This window comes from Hydra vulgaris, chromosome 01 (genome assembly GCF_038396675.1).
Source record: "Hydra vulgaris chromosome 01, alternate assembly HydraT2T_AEP".
Classification (NCBI taxonomy): domain Eukaryota; kingdom Metazoa; phylum Cnidaria; class Hydrozoa; order Anthoathecata; family Hydridae; genus Hydra; species Hydra vulgaris.
The window spans coordinates 23,022,501-23,043,495 of record NC_088920.1 but is presented as its reverse complement, the minus strand read 5'-3'; the positions used below and the strand labels follow the sequence as shown (position 1 = coordinate 23,043,495).

General features: G+C 28.5%; 1 protein-coding gene across 1 annotated transcript; it reads right to left on the bottom strand.

Moving 5' to 3' along the window:
• Positions 1–18,587: 18,587 nt before the first annotated feature.
• LOC136074253 (uncharacterized) lies at positions 18,588–18,959 on the bottom strand. Its single transcript, XM_065786558.1, has one exon. The coding sequence runs from the start codon at positions 18,957–18,959 to the stop codon at positions 18,588–18,590; it is 372 nt and encodes a 123-aa protein (XP_065642630.1).
• Positions 18,960–20,995: the final 2,036 nt, after the last annotated feature.

Genomic DNA, 20,995 nt, shown 5'->3' with positions numbered 1-20,995 from the left:
ATGAGAAATCGACTAATTGTTCTAGGTTATGATTAGCCAAAGTATCAAGAAAAACACTTGCCGCACTATTTTTACCACTTAGTAATTCGATCCTGTCATCATCGTGCCAATTGATATCCGGAAAGTTGAAATCACCTGCTAGTAACATACAACTATACGCTTTTCTATCAACAGCTTGCTTATCCAATATAACTGTTTTATATCAATGTTTATATCATTTATATGCGATAAAGGTAGTTAATTTCACACTATATTTGCTCGGAGTTGCTGTTATTTAAAATCTCTCTTAGATGACGATCAGATAGCTCATTCACAACTAGATCACGCTTGATGTAGATAGCAACACCTCCACCGTGACTAATTCGATTTTTCTTAACTAGTGAGTTGTTGTTCAATTGAGAAGCAGATATTTCAGTAAACCATCTCTCAGAAATAAAGATTAAATTACATGTTTATGTCACAAAGTGCAGATAATTCGTTCATTTTATCCGGATTAAGGGAAGTTGCGTTAGTATAAAAACATTTAAAAATGTATTTTTAGGGTTAGATTTAGCAGATTTTATTTTTGTATTTAATGCATTTAAATAAATATTCGCAGGTAAACATTTTGATTTAATGTGTATTTGCAATTCTGGCTACTTATGCATCTCTCCATTTGATGAAAGGATGCTTTTTACGTCCTTTGATGTCGACTTGAATTCCGCGGTGTCACCTTTACTTATATCGCTTGGCAGATTCAGGTAGACTAAAGACAACAATTCTCTTCTCTCTATTAGTCACGCCCCTATTATGCTTATTGAGCGCGCTCGCTACAGCTACGTTTGCTAATGTACCGGGTTTGCTGACTTGTTCAACTAATTTAGATAACAAAGGTTTTTCACTACTTTTGCTATCTTTCAGGGACTTTATTTCAATATCCTGCAAATCAATTCTATTAGTAAGTTCGTCAATTCTGGCAGTAAGTGTTTTAATTACATGAAGAGCTTGTTTAAGCTCTTCTTTGGCAATTTTATCAGCGTTTTCCAGATCGTCTTTAAGCTATTTTGTGTTACCATTTTTAGCAATTACCAGTGGATGCGATTTTAAGGTTTATGTATATATGTATGTATGTATGTATGTATGTATGTATGTATGTATGTATGTATGTATGTATGTATGTATGTATGTATGTATGTATGTATGTATGTATGTATGTATGTATGTATGTATGTATGTATGTATGTATGGAAGAACTATTACCAACTTACCGAACCGCGTACTTCTTTACGCGACTCCTTATCGGCTCTTTTTTTTTTATCGGCTCATTCAAGTGGTTCGACAATTTTTTTAACTTATTTTGCATCATTATTGTTTCTATATCCACACAGTGGTCCGAACTAAATTGAGCCGATAAGTTGGTGTTAGTATTTTTTACACTTACACATAATTCTCGCAAATTCCATCTTTATTGAACCCTTAAAGGAACTGTTAGATTTATTCGTTATCAATATTATTAGGCATTATATATTTAATTTTAGCGATGAAAAACATAAATTATAAATAAAAATAAATACTTCAATGACTTACATATCTTACTCTTTCGCTACCGGTAGTTTTGCGCTTTTTTTTACTACTTTGTTTGTTTTATATGCGCTTACATTTTATTATTAATTAATTTTAAAAATGGCAAACTTCAGTTTTCTAAAATCCAAAGGCTTAAATCAGATTGAGCAAGAAAACAACGAATTTATCGTAGAACTACCTCTAAACATGCCTCAAGATGCTTTTATTGGCGAAGGTTCTTTTGCAAAAGTTTATAAATTTGTTCATAAAAAGAAGGTTATTGCTTGTAAACTTTATTAGCATCAATTCCCTAAATCAAAAATGTTTCTTATGTCTAATCGTTTTAAAAAGCTTAACAATCCAAATATTGTTGTGTATATTGGCTTTAGTATTAGACCTCTAGCAATTTTGTTTGACTACTGCTGTGTACTAGTAGAGAATACAGTATGCCATTCATTGCCAGAATTATTAAATGTGTTTAATGAAGAAAGCTATTTTAATTATATGGAACGGTTAGACTACTGCTTACAAGCAGCTAATGGATTAAAATATTTGCACGACTTAAACATTGTGCATCATGATTTTGCCTGCAAATATTTTAGTTCATGGCACTTTAAGTAGCATAGTTATAAAACTTACTGATTTTTGTGGCTTTGCTATAATGAAAGAAACAATGGCAACAAAGACTAAGGTAAAAGCTGGATTTGCTGGTTTAACAATAGCTTATCTTTCTCCTGAAATTTGTAACTATACAGTAAATACTATTACGAAAGAATCAGATGTTTATGCCATGTCATTATCTATTTTTGAAATTATGTCAGGATTAGACTCACCATGGCAAAATCACTTTTCTATTTATAAAGATATTTTTTTAACTCAAGCTCTTGAAAAAGGAGAAAGACCAGATACAAATATTATTTCTAAAATATATTTGGAATCTGACACAAGACATCTTGTTGAAACTATTGTTGGAGGATGGTGCAATGATCCAGAAGAGCGATTAACTTGTGTTCAGGTATCTTTATATTTTTGAAACTTCAAGATTTTGAAATTTCAGGATAAAAAACAACTAACTTTGTTTTTTTCAATGGTATGTATTTGTTACATTTTTTTTTTTGTCTTTTTCTAATAGAATATCGAATCAATTTTCTTATTCGATATATATATATATATATATATATATATATACATATATATATATATATATATATATATATATATATATCGCCGTGGATAGCCTACCGAAAGTCGGTAGGCAAAAAAAAATTTTTATCTTACCGAAAGTCCGTTTCATTGGTTAAGAATTTCACGTGTCAAAAGGAATTGAGTTTTTTTGTAATAAATACAAACTCACATAATGTAATATAGTGAAAATGGCTTTCGTGTTTACTTGCTTAGATTCTTTTTCTTCATTTGTTGTTTTAAGAGAAAGCATAAAGAAATACGAAGATAGTAATTTTACTAAGTTGTGGATAAGAGATGCCAGAACTATCGAGAGTGCTAGAAAATCTGTTCCCAAGAAAGCTGCTGAGATGGCATCTCAGATTAAATATTATTTCATCAAGTATTGTTGTATCCATGGTGGTCAAAAATTTAAATATGATGGCGAGGGAAAACGTAAATCTTCGTAAGTTTATGTGTTTTTTACATAAAAATTTCATGTTCTATTATAATATTATGATAAATGTTATACAATTTTTACAAAATTGTACATTTACTATAATTAATGATTAATAAACATTTACTATAATTAATGATTAATTAGCAACATATAAACAAATTTTGCATGTACTGTTCAGATTGCAATCCTAATCCTAACCCACACAATACTCTTATTAATAATAATAATACTTTTGTTAATGTTTAATAAAAATGTTAGATTAAATGAAATGCTGATTAGATGTGGAGATGCAAATGGGCATTATGGTGATTTATCATATATCTTATATGATATAAGACAAATTGATTTAGAAATGATTGTGCTCCATTTTGCCTGTGTTATTCTATCCATTAAAGTACTACACATTAAAAATTGTATTATTTGAAGCATATTTATGGGTTGCAATTATTTGTTTGATAGTCTCATATTATGTCTTTAATCTCTGATTAAATCAATGGTTGAAAACATAATATCAGCAATATGGCTTACAGCGTAAATTATAGTTTTTCAATATATTGACTTAATTATTTGTTGATTTCCAGGTTACAAATTAATCATTAAATCAGAAAGTTTAATGTAAAAAATTATAAATCATTGATTTAGAATTTTTGTGGTTTTTTATTTACATTATATTTTCTGATTTATTGATTAATTTGTAAGCTGGAAATCAACAAATAATTAAGTCAATATATTGAAAAACTATAATTATGCTGTAAGTCACACTGCTGTCTGCTAAAGAGGGTCATTGTGCATAAGACCAAGAATAATATTTTGACCAGGATCAATGCTGGGTGTTTAATATGCCATATTTGATTACATATATGTTGTTACGTATTGTAGATAATTACGGTCATTATGCTAATGACTGATAAGGACTTTGTGTTTATGTTTTTGTAAGTTAGTTATGAAGAGAAGAAAGCTGAGTTAAGAACTTTGTTATTATACATGACGCTATGCGTAGAATTATTATATATAATATAAATAACATTGAATAAAACATTTAACTGTGTAAATCAAACACTTGAAGACTAAATAAAAAAATTAAAAAAATCAATAACAAAAAAGAAAAGAATGGCAACTCCTATATCAGAAATAAAACCTGAATCCAATCCATCATGCAAGCATAAATGACTGAATTGATGAAACAATTGATTACATCACAAAATCACATAACACAACCACTTAAAGGAATTCGACCATCCAAAGAAGCAGACACATCTGAAAATAAATGGCTAAATTTTCTTGATGTCTGTATGAGATATAAAAAAGCCATTAAACTAACTGAATCAAGAAAAATATATAATAAATTTCGACTGGCTTGCAGTACATCAATCAGCAATATTGATGTACTGCAATAGTTTAGTAGCTCGTTTTTGAATTTTTTAAAGATTTTCCATGTCTTTTTTTCTATAAGGTTTCCATGCTGAATAAAATGTTTCAAGATGAGGTCTTACAAATGATGTGTACAAAATCTTGATTGATTTTACGTTCCAATAAATGAAAGTTTTCCGAGAATACAATTAGCTTTCGATGTGGCTTTTGGCATTTGGTTTTCCATTTTAAGTTGTAATTTTAATATCAAGATCACTCTCGGATATTGTTTCCTTTAATTCTTGACCATTTATATAATATTTATGTTTATAGATGTTGTTATTTGTTTTTTTTCTTCTATACATAACTCACTGTGAACCAAAGAGACCGCCAGGTTTTATGTCGTGGCACTCATATAAAACCTTTTGAACATAACAGTATTTGTCCTGTAGGCATTAAAAATTAAGTTTTTAAAATCTGGACAAAGTGCTAAAGGTGAAAAACGGGGCAAAAGGGTAAGCCTTAGGGGGTCTTCAGCCCAATTATAAAATTAAAAGTCGTTTTTTTTTTAACATTATTAAATTTTTGTTTGTAGTTAATCTGTTACATCAAATTGTTTAAATTTTTTAATAGGGAAATTGTACTCTGAAAAAAATTAGCATAATTGTTTTTATTTAACTTCATACATAAATATTGTTGTAGATGTTATTTAATAACATCTACAACAGCATAGTTGTAGTATACACCTATGATTAATATATGAGTTTATATACATCTATTTAGATACTTAAATAAATGTACACACAGACATGAATATACATATATTCCTATGTATGCATAAAAGTATATACTTGCATATTTATATATCATGTATATATATCATTTACATGTATATGTGTACACACACTTATATCTGTGGATTGATTAAAGAAGCGAAAATCAAAAAATCTCTTCTACTAAAAGTATTTCTTCTACTTCTTTTACTAAGCCACAGATATATAAGTATATATCAGGGTTCCCACAGTCCTGGAAAGTCCTGGAATTGACTAGTGTCCTGGAAAGTCCTGGAGTTTTTCATTTTTTATCATTTTTTCTATAATTTTACACACTACAGATGTGAGCGAAATGGGTCTATAGTTTGATGGGTTTGTTCTGCTGCCTTTTTTGAAAACTGGTGACAGATTTGCTTCATTCCATTTTGTTGGGATGCAGCCTACTTCACATGAATGTTTAAAAGTAATTGATAATATTTTTGAGTAGCTATCTGAACAGTTTTTTAATAAATATGATCCCATCAGCACCAGCTTGTTTGTATTCAATTTGTAAATCAAGTTTTATTTTAATAATTAAGCTCTCAAAAAAATCAGTGTTGAATGATTTGCAAATTGATTCTGTTCTTGATTTAAAATGAGATGTTTTTTATTATTTTGAACAGTGTTAAATACATTATAAAAATGGAAGTGGATTGATTGCAAATTTCTTGTCTATCAACTAAGGTTATGCCATCATTTGTAAAGAGAGAATGTATTTTTTGATGATTGTTTTTTTTTACTATTTGCATATGCGTATATAAATTTAGGATTTAGTTTAGCTTTTTTGATCAAATTGGATTCATAATTAATTTTCTGGGCTATAATAAGCTCAGTTCACATAAAAACAGTAGCTATAAAATCAATTCAATCAGAAGTTGAATATATGTAATTATCGTAGTTTTTTTTGGAAACATCTTTACTTCCAACAAGGCTGCTAGCCACCACTATTAGAGTTGCAAGTTACTGGAAGAATCTAGATAAAGATAAAATCATGTTCAAAGAAACAAATTAGATAAATAAGATTTTTTTGAACACTTACACATTATTCACACAATGGAACATTTGACAGAATATTCTGCAGTACAAGAACATGAACAAATGTACTTTTGTGTGAACCCAACTTGAACAAAAATTCCTGAAACATTTGAGTAACTTTTGAACCGCATAGCTAACCCAGAGCAAATTAATGTTCCGGAACATTTTTTAATTTTCGTTTAAAAAAGATGGCGCTTTTTTTTGTGTGCTTATTTTAATTTTTTTCAGAAAAAGTGTCTTCCTATATGCTAGTATATAATAAAATGTAACAGAAAAAATTTCCAACGTTGTGACTTCAGTGTTGGTTGATTTATGTTTGACTTTAAAATGACTATTTAATGTGAGTTCTACACAAAATTTGAGTCGTGTTTACATTAATTTAAATTAAATTAATGTAAACACAGTTTGAGTTGCTTTTACATTAAATTTTATTGTAAAAGCAACTCAAACTATAAAATTTTTCACATCAGTTTTCACATAGTGGCATATTTAATGATCAAATATGCAAATTGAAGTAAACTATTGATTAAGCAACACCTAGTGTAGGTCTAATTAACCAAACTAAATTGTGTCAAACTGAAACTTCTTTTTAATTATAGTTAAAGCATGACTTAATCATGTTTTAACTATAGCAGATTAGACTAGAAGCAGATTATTATTTATTTAAACCTCATGCTCCAATTGTTTTGTTATTGACTAGTTGTCTTTTTACTTTGTTATCATTGAGTTAACTTAATGTAAATTAATATTAAAACATTATTTGATCTTAAGGTTTAAATAATGAATAATCTGAATTACTTTACAATTAGTATAAATTGTGTATGTATCTAAGTAGTGCATACAAATAATTAATTATGTCATGCAAACTCTAAGCCTTTAGCTAAAGCATTCTTAAATGAAAATAAATAATTTCTAGAGTTTAAGGGTTAGGCATATATCTTGTCTAGAATATGCATGATCTAATGTATTTAATGTAGACACAATGTATTCTCCAACCTTCCTTGATTTAAATTAAATGTTATGTTTATGAATGTGTTTATCTAATTTTATTAATTGTTCAGGAAGATATTAGGGAAAAAAAGAGTTATTGGAAAAGCATCAAAAATATTTAATGATTATTCAATTAAGAAGTAGATCATCAATTGATTATGAATCAATCATCCATCCGTATTTAAATTTAGCTGCCTTAAAGTTTAATGGACAAGTGGATCTAATTGAAAGAAATGTTTCGGTAAAACTGAAATTTTCTCAATGGTCTAATAAGATTTTTACTAGAATGGAACAACTTAAATTAACATTTTTAACTAAATGTTAAAACATTTCATTTCCAGGCTATTGAATTACTTCAACATTTAAGCAAACCTACCTAAACAATTAGAGAACCTATTTCAGTAGTAAAATGTGTTGTGTTGCATTGCATTATCAAGCTTCATGTGAAGACTTTTGTTTTGTGACCAGTCTTTTTTGGATATTCAAGTATAGAAGAGCCAACTAAAGATCAAGCAATTTCTCATTATAATTATAAAGATTGTTCTTTTTGCCATCTTAGACTGTAGATACTGTTTTGTTTATACAAACAAGTGTTGGATCACTAAGAAGAAATAATGATTATAATTAAAGGAAATCTTTTATTCAAAGCAATTGTAGATTTAAATCTATTTGATAAATATTGTAGTGAAGTTGTTTCTCAATGTTTGATGGTGGATTTCGCTATTCCTTTATTGCGTCATTTGTTAAAACCTTATCCTGAGCATTTGGAGCTTAATGATCTTCAAAAAACTAGAAGAATGGTTGAGAATGCTTTTGGACATTTCAAAGCTTGGCTATGTCATTTGCAAGCATATGGAATTTGATATTAACTTTAGTACAAAAATTATTAATGCTTGAACCACTCTTCACCACATTTATGGTGAAGAGTGGAATATCATGACGATATCATTAAAATAAAGTAGAGTTTGCAATAAGAAGCTTATGCTTCATCATTGTGATGATTGTCTGGCTTAATCTAATATATATGGTTTAATAATATAATTATTGCTAAATATCTTAATGAAAGGAACCAATAAATATAAATAATAGTATAATTAACAATATTGTATTACTGTTTAAACCTTTATCAGTAGTATGTAAGGTATTATCACGTGTTTATTAGTTTATATATAATAAAAATTGTTTAAATAAATAAGTTTGTAAATTTAAATAACTTTGTAAATTAAACATTTATTTTCTCACTAATTTTTTATATATTTCTTTTGACCCAGATGATAAATATTTTGCATGCATCTGTAATCTTTTAACAAAACTTTGCCTAAAGTATTAGTATGTTCTAAAACTAATAAGTAAATAAATAATTTGTATGCACACAAAATAAGGCTTTTCCTTGATTTCCATGACCATTTTTAAATAGTCATAGAAAGTTCATTATTATTCAGCGCTATATTGCCTACGGTCAGGGGTGTCGAGAGCCTTAGCGCTTCAATTTTTCAGAATTTTCATTTATAATCATTGAGGAACTTTGTATTTTATGTATCTTCTTATTTTATGACGCCCCTTGGACATCTGCTGCCTTTCGCCCCTCTCGCCACTCCTGCTGATATCCCACTATACTATATTGTCAAAATTGATTAAAAGTGGTGCATGAAAAATTGAAAAAAAAAACCTTGAGTCGTCTGCTATATATATTATTATGGAGCTATCTGAGTCATCAAAGTTTTATAATTAATTAATTCCTAAAATTTCACTTCTGCAAAATTTTCTTCAATCACTCATGTTTCCAGTCTTTCAAATCCTTTTTTTTATTTTTAAGCCAAGTCTTTTTGACCAACCCAAAGCTTGCAAACTTTGGGTTTGTCAAAAAATCCACCAGGCTATGGGCATTTCATTTGACCTCTTGATATTAATTATTTGAAACAAAGTTATATGGAAAACTGTTTGGCACTAAAGAAAATAATTTAGTATAACTTTATTTAAGAGAAAATCATTCTATTATAACGATTTAATTCTGTTTACATAAGTTAATAACAATTTAAGTGATTTTATCATCAAGCTAATTTTACATGTGAATGCTGGAAGGAACATTTTGAAGTAACATTTCTTCCGGAATAATGTTCCACCGAACATCGATCATGTGAATAGGGTGTTAGGAACCGAGTAAAATGATGAGACTTAATTAAATGACGAATAACACAAGAATTAATTTTAGTAGATAGCACACAACATATTAACTCTTTGGAGCAGCAACTATATTATTTACAGAAAAGAGAAAGAGAAGCAACATTACATTTGACAATGGTTAGAGATTGTCTGCAAGAGCAGGTCCAAATATGTTTGCAATGTGTTTTGGCGCCTTATCTAAAAGAGAAAGGGTATTATTCTAAGATCTGCCGTAAATATAACAACAGGATTCCATACAAAGACTGATTAGAGATTTATAGAGATAAAGAATAGATCCAGGAGTAAGAAAGTGACAAGCACAATAAAAAGATGCAACCTTTACAGATGCTAGTTTTGCAATCGATTTGATTTATGGTTTCTAGGAAAGATCAGAAAAATGAGATAATCCTAGAAGCGAAGGTAAATGACTCATAGAGTTAATTACTGTTCGTAAATAAAGGAAGATCTAGATTATTGCAATAACGAATAGCTGAAAAAAGCTATTTATTATCGTTATTTTATCTGAGTTAAAGTTCACTAGCCACTGAGAGCCCTGAGCTGTATCAGAAGTGAGATAATTTTTTATCTTATTTTTTTAGCCCTCTTGGAGCCCCCCTTCCTTATGAATAGTAAAACCACCCTAAGTCTTCAGGAGATAATAATGATGATGATGATATATACACATTTATATAAAATATAACATGAATTTTAATTTTAAAAAGTATGCTTATAGGATCAATCAATATAAATGCAACCCTGGTCATAAACCTTGCCCCGGCCATGTTTTATCAAACCCAGCCCCAATCAAATATCAACCCCAGTCACTTACTAGACTGACTTAGGAGGAAGGTGTATGGAGTGTACACACATCAATTGATTTAAGGAGAACAGGCAGGGAGTATATCAAATGGTTTTGATTAGGGCAGGCAATGATTATGAAACAAATTTAAAAAATCAAAAAACAAAACAAAAAAGTTTAGGTGCAAAATATCAAGTTGCTAAATATCAACTCAATCAAACAGCAAATATACATTCTTATTATTATCATATGTTATCACAACTATTAGAAGTTTACTTTATATTAGTTAGTTTGCTAATAATATATATTCTTGTTTGATTTTCTAGTTAAAATGTTTAAATGGTTAAAATTGTTCTAATTATTATAGAACTTTTAAAAAAGACTGTCCTTTCTACCTGCATTTTAAAGCATCTGAAGATGGACAGTCGTTAGTTTTGCAAGATATGGATAATAATCACAATCATGAAGTTTCTGAAGTAAGTTATAAGTTTATTTATTTTATCATACTTCTTCATATTACTTGATTGTATTTCTCACAGATAAACAACTTTGATTTTTGTTATTTTTCAAATCTTCTTTTTAAAATCCATCAGATTCTCTATAAACACCTGCCTAATCAACGAAAGCTTCCAGACTATGCTATTCATAAAGCTAAAGAGTTGATGAATTTAAAGCCAAACAAAAAGTTGCTACAAAAGGCATTAATTAATTCTACAGGCAAAGTTATAACTCTTCGAGATATGTCAAATATTGCTGCTTCATCTCACAAAAATGATAGCCGAAATGATATCACAGCCTTTGTGACAACTTTAAAAGAAAAATATAGTAAGTAGTCTTTAAAATGTTTTATCTCACAAAAATGATAGCCGAAATGATATCACAGCCTTTGTGACAACTTTAAAAGAAAAATATAGTAAGTAGTCTTTAAAATGTTTTATCTCACAAAAATGATAGCCAAATGATGTCACAGCCTTTGTGACAAATTTAAAAGAAAAATATAGTAAGTAGTCTTTAAAATGTTTTATCTCACAAAAATGATAGCCGAAATGATATCACAGCCTTTGTGACAAATTTAAAAGAAAAATATAGTAAGTAGTCTTTAAAATGCTTTTGCACTGTTATTGCTATGTTTACTATTAATCTATGAATATATTGAAATTTAAAACGCCTAGAAAATGCAGATAGTCATATGCTGATAGACCAAAAATATTTGAAAAAATGTTGCCCAGAATGCTAATATTGCTAATATTGCTAATAATGCTAATATAATAAAATAATTTTTATTTGACAAATTTATCATTACAAAAACGTTTTTTATTCAAGCAGTTTCTATTAAAAGCTTTGTTATTACAATAGAACTATAGTTGTATCAAAAGTAGTCTCATTTTTGCGTGCTAGAAATAGAGAAGAATTATTTGCATTTGAATGTTGAATGAACGAGTTTAATACTTGAATATCTCGTGAATTGCTAATGAAAAATGTTTTTTGAAAAACTTTAAATAAAATAAGCTATTCAGGACCAGGTTAGGTTATCCTGCTATTCTTAACATATAATCCATTACAACCTGCTTCATGTTAACGTTAGGAAGGTCATCTAAATCATTGTAAAAATTGCTTCAACTCTTTGATAGTGGCATTTATATATCACTATGGAGAACCATCCAAACCACACAAGTGTGGAAAAATGGGTGTAAAACTTACCCAAAATTCTTAATTAGTAATGGGTCAACATAAAAATAAATTTGCAGATTATGCTAATTTTTTTAAAGTATATTTCATGTACTCAAAAAGAAGTAAAAACTATTTACATAAAAAATATTATTAAATATATATTTTTTAAATATATTTTTAGATGCAAATGTTGAAGTTTCAACAGATCCAGAAGGGATTTTAAAAGGGATTTTTTTCCAAGATTTATATATGCATAGTGCATATAATGCATATCCTGAGTTTATATGTATGGATGCAACATATAAACTATTAGAAACTCGAATGGTTGTTTATATTATACTTTGTGAAGATAGTGCTGGTTAGTATATTGCTTTATGTATTTGTGTTTTAGTTAAAAAACTATCAGTATATTTTGCAATATTGATAATTTTTTATTTTTATTAATGCTATTATATAGGTGAAAGTGAAGTAGCCGCTGTAGGTTTACTTACAAATGAAGATGCAGAATCATTGAGGTTTGATTTGTGTTGGCAAACAATACATGCATTAGTAATGTAGGAATACATATTCTCAAAAAATGCTCCAAATTTTGTATAATATTTACTGTACTATAGTGACTTAGAACATCTTGTGTAGCTTACATTGGAAAATACAATCCTGGTATCTAAAGCTGCAATCCTATTTTCTTATTACAACCAGGGAATACACTCTGCAAGATTCTGGAATTCTCCAGTGATGTTTAATGACGATACTTCCTCTTTTTGCACTATTTCAAGTTATGTGATTAGCATAGAAAAAGTTTTTTATTACAATATAAATTTCTTTTTTATTATTTTTAGTTGGTTTGTGGAAGCATTTCAGAGAAACAATGTTTTGTGGTCTAAGACTAATGCTATCATGACAGACAAAGACATGACAGAAAGAGGTGTATTACGTGCTGCTTTTCCAGATGCATCTCTGTTACTTTGCTTATTTCACACTCTTAGGTAAAGTAAGATAGTAATATATATATATATATATATATATATATATATATATATATATATATATATATATATATATATATATATATATATATATATATATATATATATATATAGAACCGTTAGATTTTGTGAGAGAGTTTTTGAGATATTTTGTTGACAAAAATAAATAATTAAAATGCAAGACCGGAATTTTTTTTTTTTATAAATGATAGACTGCCTGCCCCAACCAAACCCTCAGTCGATGTAGCAGCACTCTCTTGCGAGTCAGGCTATTTGTCAGTCGATGTAGCAGCACTCCCTTGCAAGTCAGGCTATATGTCAGTCGATGTAGCAGCACTCCCTTGCGAGTCAGGCTATAAGATAGTCGATGTAGCAACACTCCGCGCATGATTTACAGTAAAAAAAATAAAAATAAAAACATTTTATTAAAAAAAATAAAAATAAAAACATTTTATTAAAAAAAATAAAAATAAAAACATTGTTTATATTGTTAAAAACATTCAAAACGTTTTAAAAACATTCAGAATGTTTTTAAAAACATTCTGGTCAATTAAATTTGCGTTTTTGTGGTTTTTTTATATAACAATTAATTTGTAATTAAATTAATGGTTTTGACTTTCGTCCAACACGAAAATGTTGGACGAAAGTCAAAAGTAATTAAAAGTGACGTATGTGTTGGCGTAAGAATCACTTTTTTCCTTCCGCTCTTCCCAAAGCCAACAAACTATAGATCTATATATATATATATATATCTATATATATATATATATATGCATATTTAAATATATATATATATATATATATATATATATATATATATATATGCGTATGTATGTATATTGTATATATAATATGTATATATAAGCCATTTTAAAGCATTTGCTCAACTTGACAAAATGATCAATCATATCAAATTATGAGTTCCAACATGTCTTGTAGTTTAAGTTTGAATTCTGATTTTGATTCTGATCATTCTTGTCTTTAAATGGTAAGTAGTCTGGTTTTACATCTTTTGCATTCAAATTTATATTTTGATATTTTTGTACCTATAGATCTTTTAATCGTGAAATTACTACTATTAAGCTTGGTATAACAAGTGGGCAACGTACATCCTGTCTTGAGCAAATTCAGAAATTAGCTTATGCAAAATCAGAAGAACAATATAATGAAATTTATGAAGTATTTAATTCTTCAGCACCAACCACAGTTTTGGAATATTTTAACGATAACTGGCACAATATTCGTAATGAGTGGGTTTTGGGATTAAACTATGCTTGCTCAAATTTTATGAACACAACTAATAATCGCTTAGAAAATTTCAACGGAAAACTAAAAGAGGTTATTGACCTTAATAGTACTTTTGAAAACTTTCTTGATATGTTTTATGTTTTGTTAACCTCAATGCGAAATGAAAGAGACCATAAAACTATTTTTCAAATGCAGAAAATTTGTGTTGATGTGTTTGATTCTAATTCGGCTGAGGCAAATTACAAGAAAATTCTTACATCCTATGCATTTGATCAAGTACTAAAACAAATTACCTTGCGTTGCAAAGTCAATGTCTTACTAGTTGAAAATAAAAATTATGTAGTTAATAGCAGTGAAGGTTTGCTTAAAGTTACTTTCAACTCATGTGATTGTATGTTTCGCAAGTTCATGAGTCTGCCATGTCGCCATATCTTTGCTGTTCGCCAGTTGCTAGAAATAAATCTCTTTGATGCTGAGCTATGTCGAGAAAGGTGGACCAGGAGTTATTATCGCCAGCATCAGCGAGTTTTTAATACACCTGCCATAACTGAAGAATCTAGTTTAGCGTTTCATGTAGCTCCAAAAAAAAAAAAACTCTCTCAGAATGAAAAATTCAAGCTTGCTCTTCAGGCAACTTCATCTATAGCAACTCTAGTATCAGAGTCTACTGGGCATGCTTTTGAACAGAGAATGAGCGTTCTTAAAGCATTGCAAAAGGGTTGGGAACAGGGAAAAAATATGGTTGTAAATGAGCTTGAAGAGATAGACTTAAGCACATCTGATAATTTATTATCTCCTGATTTTTCCATTGCAGTAGTACCTGAGGAAACACCAACATCGTCGTTAACTGTTAAGGAATTACTTCACAGTGGAAAAACAGAAGACCTTATTGGAAACCCTCAGAAAAAGGATAGTTTAGTCAGAGATGGGGCATCAGAACAATATGTTATTTATAAAACACAACCACACCCAGAAGAATGTTTTGTTGTGGAGAATGAAGCAGGTATTACAGGTAAATATATTTAAAAAAAACATCATCTGCAATTTATGATAAAATAATTGCAATATGAGTCATGATAAGTCATAAGAATAAAATTGAACTACAGCAATTTACAAATTTGTTTTAGATTCTTGCTTAAAGAAGATACAGTTGCCTCAATGTGTTGCTCTATGTGGACATCCAAAAAAGGCAACACTTACATCTATAGATTTTCCTAAAAAACGTCGTTGTCACTTTTCTGATGTCCCAATTTCTTTTGTGAAACTTGATTCTAATAAAAAGCATGCTAGTATGTCAAAAATAATTGTTTTTAATTTTATAAACACCTTTAGAAACCTTTAAACACATAGTATTGTGTAGATACTCTTTAGGATATATGATAATTTCCTTATCTCCAGATTTTTCCATTGCAGGAGTACCTGAGGATACAGCAACGTCGTCATTAACTGTTAAGGAATTACTTTACAGTGGAAAAATAGAAGACTTAATTGGAAACCCTCAGAAAAAGTATAGTTTAATCAGAGATGGGGCATCAGAACAATCTGTTGTTAGTAAAACACAACCACACCCAGAAGAATGTTTTGCTGTGGAGAATGAAGCAGGTATTGAAAGTAAATATAAGTTTAAAATTTTTTATCTGCAATTTCAAAAAAGCAATCAAAGCATGAGCCATGGTAAGTCTTGTAAGGTTCAAATGTTTATTTTAGATTCTTTCTTAAAAAAGATACAGTTGCCTCAATGTGTTGCTCGATGTGGACGTCCGAAAGGTGCAACACGCACAACTATAGGTCTTCCTAAAAAACTTCAACAACACTCTTCTAATGTTCCAGTTCCTTTTGTGAAACTTGAACTTGCTAAAAGACATGCTAGTTAGTTAAAATTATTGTTTTTACATTTTATAAATACCTTCATACCTTCATACATACAATACCTTAATCTTTTTATTTATTAATATCATTACAAATATAAACATAATCCATTGGTTGTAAATGTTTTTTTTGAACTAGCTATTAAGTTATTATTTAAAAAAAATTGTTTACATAATTAATATACATTTTTAGTTTAATTTTCCTTAGTAGGTGCTATTAGAAGTTTGTTTTTAATTAAAATCATTTTTTCTCTTACAGTTATGCTTGGTTGGTTTTTAAAAGCTGAGGATGTACAGAAAGCTCTTTCTGGCACCCTTATTGCTAGAAATGCTATAGAAAGAAGACCAAATTGTGTTTCATGGTCAGTTCTAGATGAAAATGCATTAGAATTGCTCTCATCAATTCAATTATATTTTACCTTGGATGCATGGAAAGCCATTAACAAAGTAATCAATACTAAAAAAAAACAAGACATCTGGCCTTGTGCTGTATGTCAGAAAAGCACAAGTGAGGGCAATAAAACTGGCAGCGCAATTGCATGTGATTCATGCCTGTTGTGGTCACACAGAAAGTGTGTTGGTCAAAAGGATGACACCCTTTTAAAAACAAGATTTTGGTATTGTCAGCCTTGTTATGTAAGGTAATGGTTTAAGTATTAACTATAGCTATGTTAGTGTATTTTTTAGTTAACATATCTTAGTGTATTATTTAGTTAACATTATGTAGATGAAAGTATTATATAGATTCTTAAATAAATTATATACAAGTATAAACTGTAGAAGTATTTATAAACTTTTTATGAACAGTCTCTATTTTGTTTTATAAGCATTTTATAAACAGTATCTATTTTTACTCAGTCGTATTTTTTTTTTTACTTTTTGAACCAAACAGTCATTCAGAAATAAATAGGAATCAACCTTAGTTATTAGTAAATTAAAATGTATAATCAGTTTTAACAAAAATTATAATCTTTTTTTATTCATAGACTAATTTTTATTAGTTATATTTATATAATTAATAATATATATATATATATATATATATATATATATATATATATATATATATATATATATATATATATATATATATATATATATATATATATATATATATATATATATATATATATATATATATATATATATATCTGTGTGTGTAGATTATATATGTAGTATAGATTATGTATGAGTATAATATAAACTATAGAAGTATTTATAAAAGTTTTATAAACAGTTTTGTATTTTGTGATTTGTTTATGTATTTTTTGAACCAAACAGTCATGCAGAAATGAATAGGAATCAACCTTAGTTATTTGTGAATAAAAAAGTAAAATCAATTCTTATTAAAGTTAAAATCCTAACTTAATCATAGACTAATTTTTGTTATTTATTTTTATGCCAATTTTTTAACTTTTGAAAGTAATTTTGTTTTCCTTAATCAAAATATACAGGTTTTGAAATATATATATATATATATATATATATATATATATATATATATATATATATATATATATATATATATATATATATATATATATATATATATATATATATATATATACAGCGGTGGCCAAAAATTAAAGACCACTCATTTTTTTTTCAAAATTTATTTTTAACCTTAGTATAATTTTATTTTGGAAAAAGTTATCAAAAAAAGAAAAACATTTTTAGAAAGAATTTTTATTGTATTATATATTTATTATAAAAGAATTTATAATTTTTTTACAAAATAATGTTAAAAAATTAAAAAACTGACTAGTAAAAAATATAAACAGGAAAAAAAATTGGACAAAATTTTAAGACCAGTTTCAAAAATATTTCAAAAAGCAATAAAAAAATAATTTAGAAACGTGTTGTTCCTCCATTTGTTTTCAAGCACTCTTGTACTTGTTCTGGCATTGAATTCATTAAAGTTTTGATTACTTCATCAGGCACATTTTTCAAATGATGAGAGATAGAAGATTTCAAATCTTCCAAATTGTAAAGTTGTTCTTTACCAAGCTTGTGATCAAGCCACGACCATAAATTCTCTATTGGATTCAAGTCTGGACTATTGGCAGGCCATGGAAGCACTTGAATTTTATTAGAATTGAACCAATCGCTAACAACATGCGCTTTATGACACGGCTTTATGACATTATCTTGCTGGAAAATAAATCCATCTTGCAACTGCCATAAATCAATGCTAGGAATAAGCGAGTTTTCCAAAATTTCGATGTACCTTTCTTTGTTGAGTTTACCATCGAATAAATGAAAAACGCGAACTCCACAGGCACTCATACAGGCCCAAATGCCTATTGAACCATTGCCTTGTTTTATTCGTTTCAAAATGTATGATTCATCGAACCGTTCGCTTGGAAGTCTACGCAATATTACGCGACCTTTTCTGTTGTCTACCTCAACGTTCATTTCATCACTAAAGACCACACGGCTCCACTGATCTGTTGACCAATTTTTATGTAGTTTGCACCACCCTTTCCTGGCAATTTTTTGTTTTTAATTTAAGCGTGGTTTTTTTGCAGCAGCACACCATAAATAATTTAAATTGTGGAGGACCCTTCGCACAGTTCTAGGGCTTGCTTTCAGACCATTTGACAGTGTCCATTTCGTAGACAAGTCTGTAGATGATGCTTGTCTGTTTTCTTTCATTAATCTCACTAACGAGCGAACATCACGGTCATTTGAAATTTTATTGCGTCCAGTCCTATGACGATCATTAATTGACCGGGTCTCTTTGTATCGTTGAATTATGTTAATAATGCAAGAGTGAGACCTTCCGAGCTTTTCTGCTATTTGTCTGATGCTATAGCCTTCTTCTTTTAATACAAGAGCCGCGTATCTGTCTTTTTCTTCGATATTTGCACGCATTTTTGCAATATTTTTATATCCTTATTGCAATTCAAAAAGTAAATGTTTATTTGATATCGAAACTCAGGTTTCGACATTTTATTTTATAGCCAACGTAATAAGCAATTAAGACAGTTAAAAAAAATAATTGGTTATTATTTTTAATAAGTGCAAATTAAAGATTTGAAAGTGGTCGCTAAATTTTGTCCAATTTATTGAAAGAAGATTTATAAGTACTCATCAGTTTTTAATAAGTTAAACGCTATTTAATTAGAATTAGATTTAAAAAATTATACCACTTTAATCCGTATGTTTTAATTAACAAGATATTTTAAAAAAAAATTTATTATGTCAATTAGAATCTTCTTAATTTTAATATAAAGATTAAGAAACCAACTAAAAAATGAGTGGTCTTTAATTTTTGGCCACCGCTGTATATATTTATATATATACAGTAAACTCCCGGTTATTCGAACCGGCACTTATTCGAAGTTCCCGGTTATTCGAAACGAGTTTCATTCCTCATGAGCGTTTTTTAACATTCACTCAGTTTTTAACATACACTCATACACTCAGTTATTCGAAGTTTCGGTTATTCAAAGTAAATTCTTGTTCCCCTTGTAGGTTCAAATAACCGGTAGTCTATTGTGTATATATAAATATGTGGGTGTGTGTGTGTGTGTGTGTATTTGGTATAAATTATATACGAGTATAATATCAACTGTAGAAGTATTTATAAAAGTTTTATACACTGTCTTATATTTTTTTGTTTGTTTATGTATAGGAACCAAAAAGTCATTCAGAATTAAATAGGAATCAACCTTAGCTATTAGTGAATAAAAAAGTAAAATCAGTTTTAACAAAAATTAGATTCTTTTTTTAATCTTTATATATTTAATTTTCAAATAATTCTTTACGTGAATGTTTTTTTCCTTAATCAAAAGATATGAAATGCAAAGTCCTATGGTTAACCTTCTCGTGGTGCATTTCGTTAAATAAGTTACATAAGTTTCAAACTTTTGTAATTTATGAACCAATAACCAAGGCAATATTTGTAAGTTATTTAAAGTATTAGTAAAATTATATTATATTTATATATGAAGCCAGGGCCGTGGCTTGGCTATCCGTGATTACTTTTTTGGTAATACCTATTTATGGAAAGTTTTTTGAATTTGGATCCGAACTTACAACCGGTTTGTTTGTTTTTGTATATTTTTTGTTTTATTTGGAGCTTCAACCTTCTAGCCACGGCACTGTATGAAACTATTGATTTAAAGCGTGCAAAATTGTGCAAAGTAAATTAAAAGCCAGCATCGAATTGCTAAAATGATCAGTCTAAAATTAAATAAGTGATTTAAATATAGGCAGAAGAGTATACATGCATCGACTGTATTTTTTAGTTTCACCAGCATACACCGATCATAAAACCAGTTGTTTAAAAAATAAGGTGATCATTTTCATATATACTACCCTAATTTTTATAAGCCTCAAGTTAAATAAAAATTCGAAGATCAATGAGACATTTCGTATATTCCTTATTATAAGTTAAGTTATATTGTATGCATTCCACATATTTTATTTGATAAGTCCTTTATCATTAATCTTGCATTACGTATTGATTTTCAAATGAAAATTCCCTTCGCACTTTTTCACTATGTTCAAAAGATCTAATTTTATAAAAATTTATTAATTAATCTTGTAAATCTGTTGTTAAAAAATGTACTAGGTAGAATTTACTCTTACGTAGATGGATATTATTTATACTACCTAAAACGCGTTTTTTACTTTGTAAATTCTATTTGACACGTGTCATTCTTAGCCAATGAAACGGACTTTCGGTAGGATAAGAAAATATTTCTCGGCTACCGACAGTCGGGAGGATTTCAAAATTTCTTATTCTACCGAAAGCGCCTTTTTTAGTTAATTTTGACACGTGACATTCTTAGCCAATAAAACGGACTTTCGGTAGGATAACAATTTATATTAGCCTACCGACTTTCGGTAGGCTATCCACGGCGATATATATATATATATATACATACATATATATATGTATA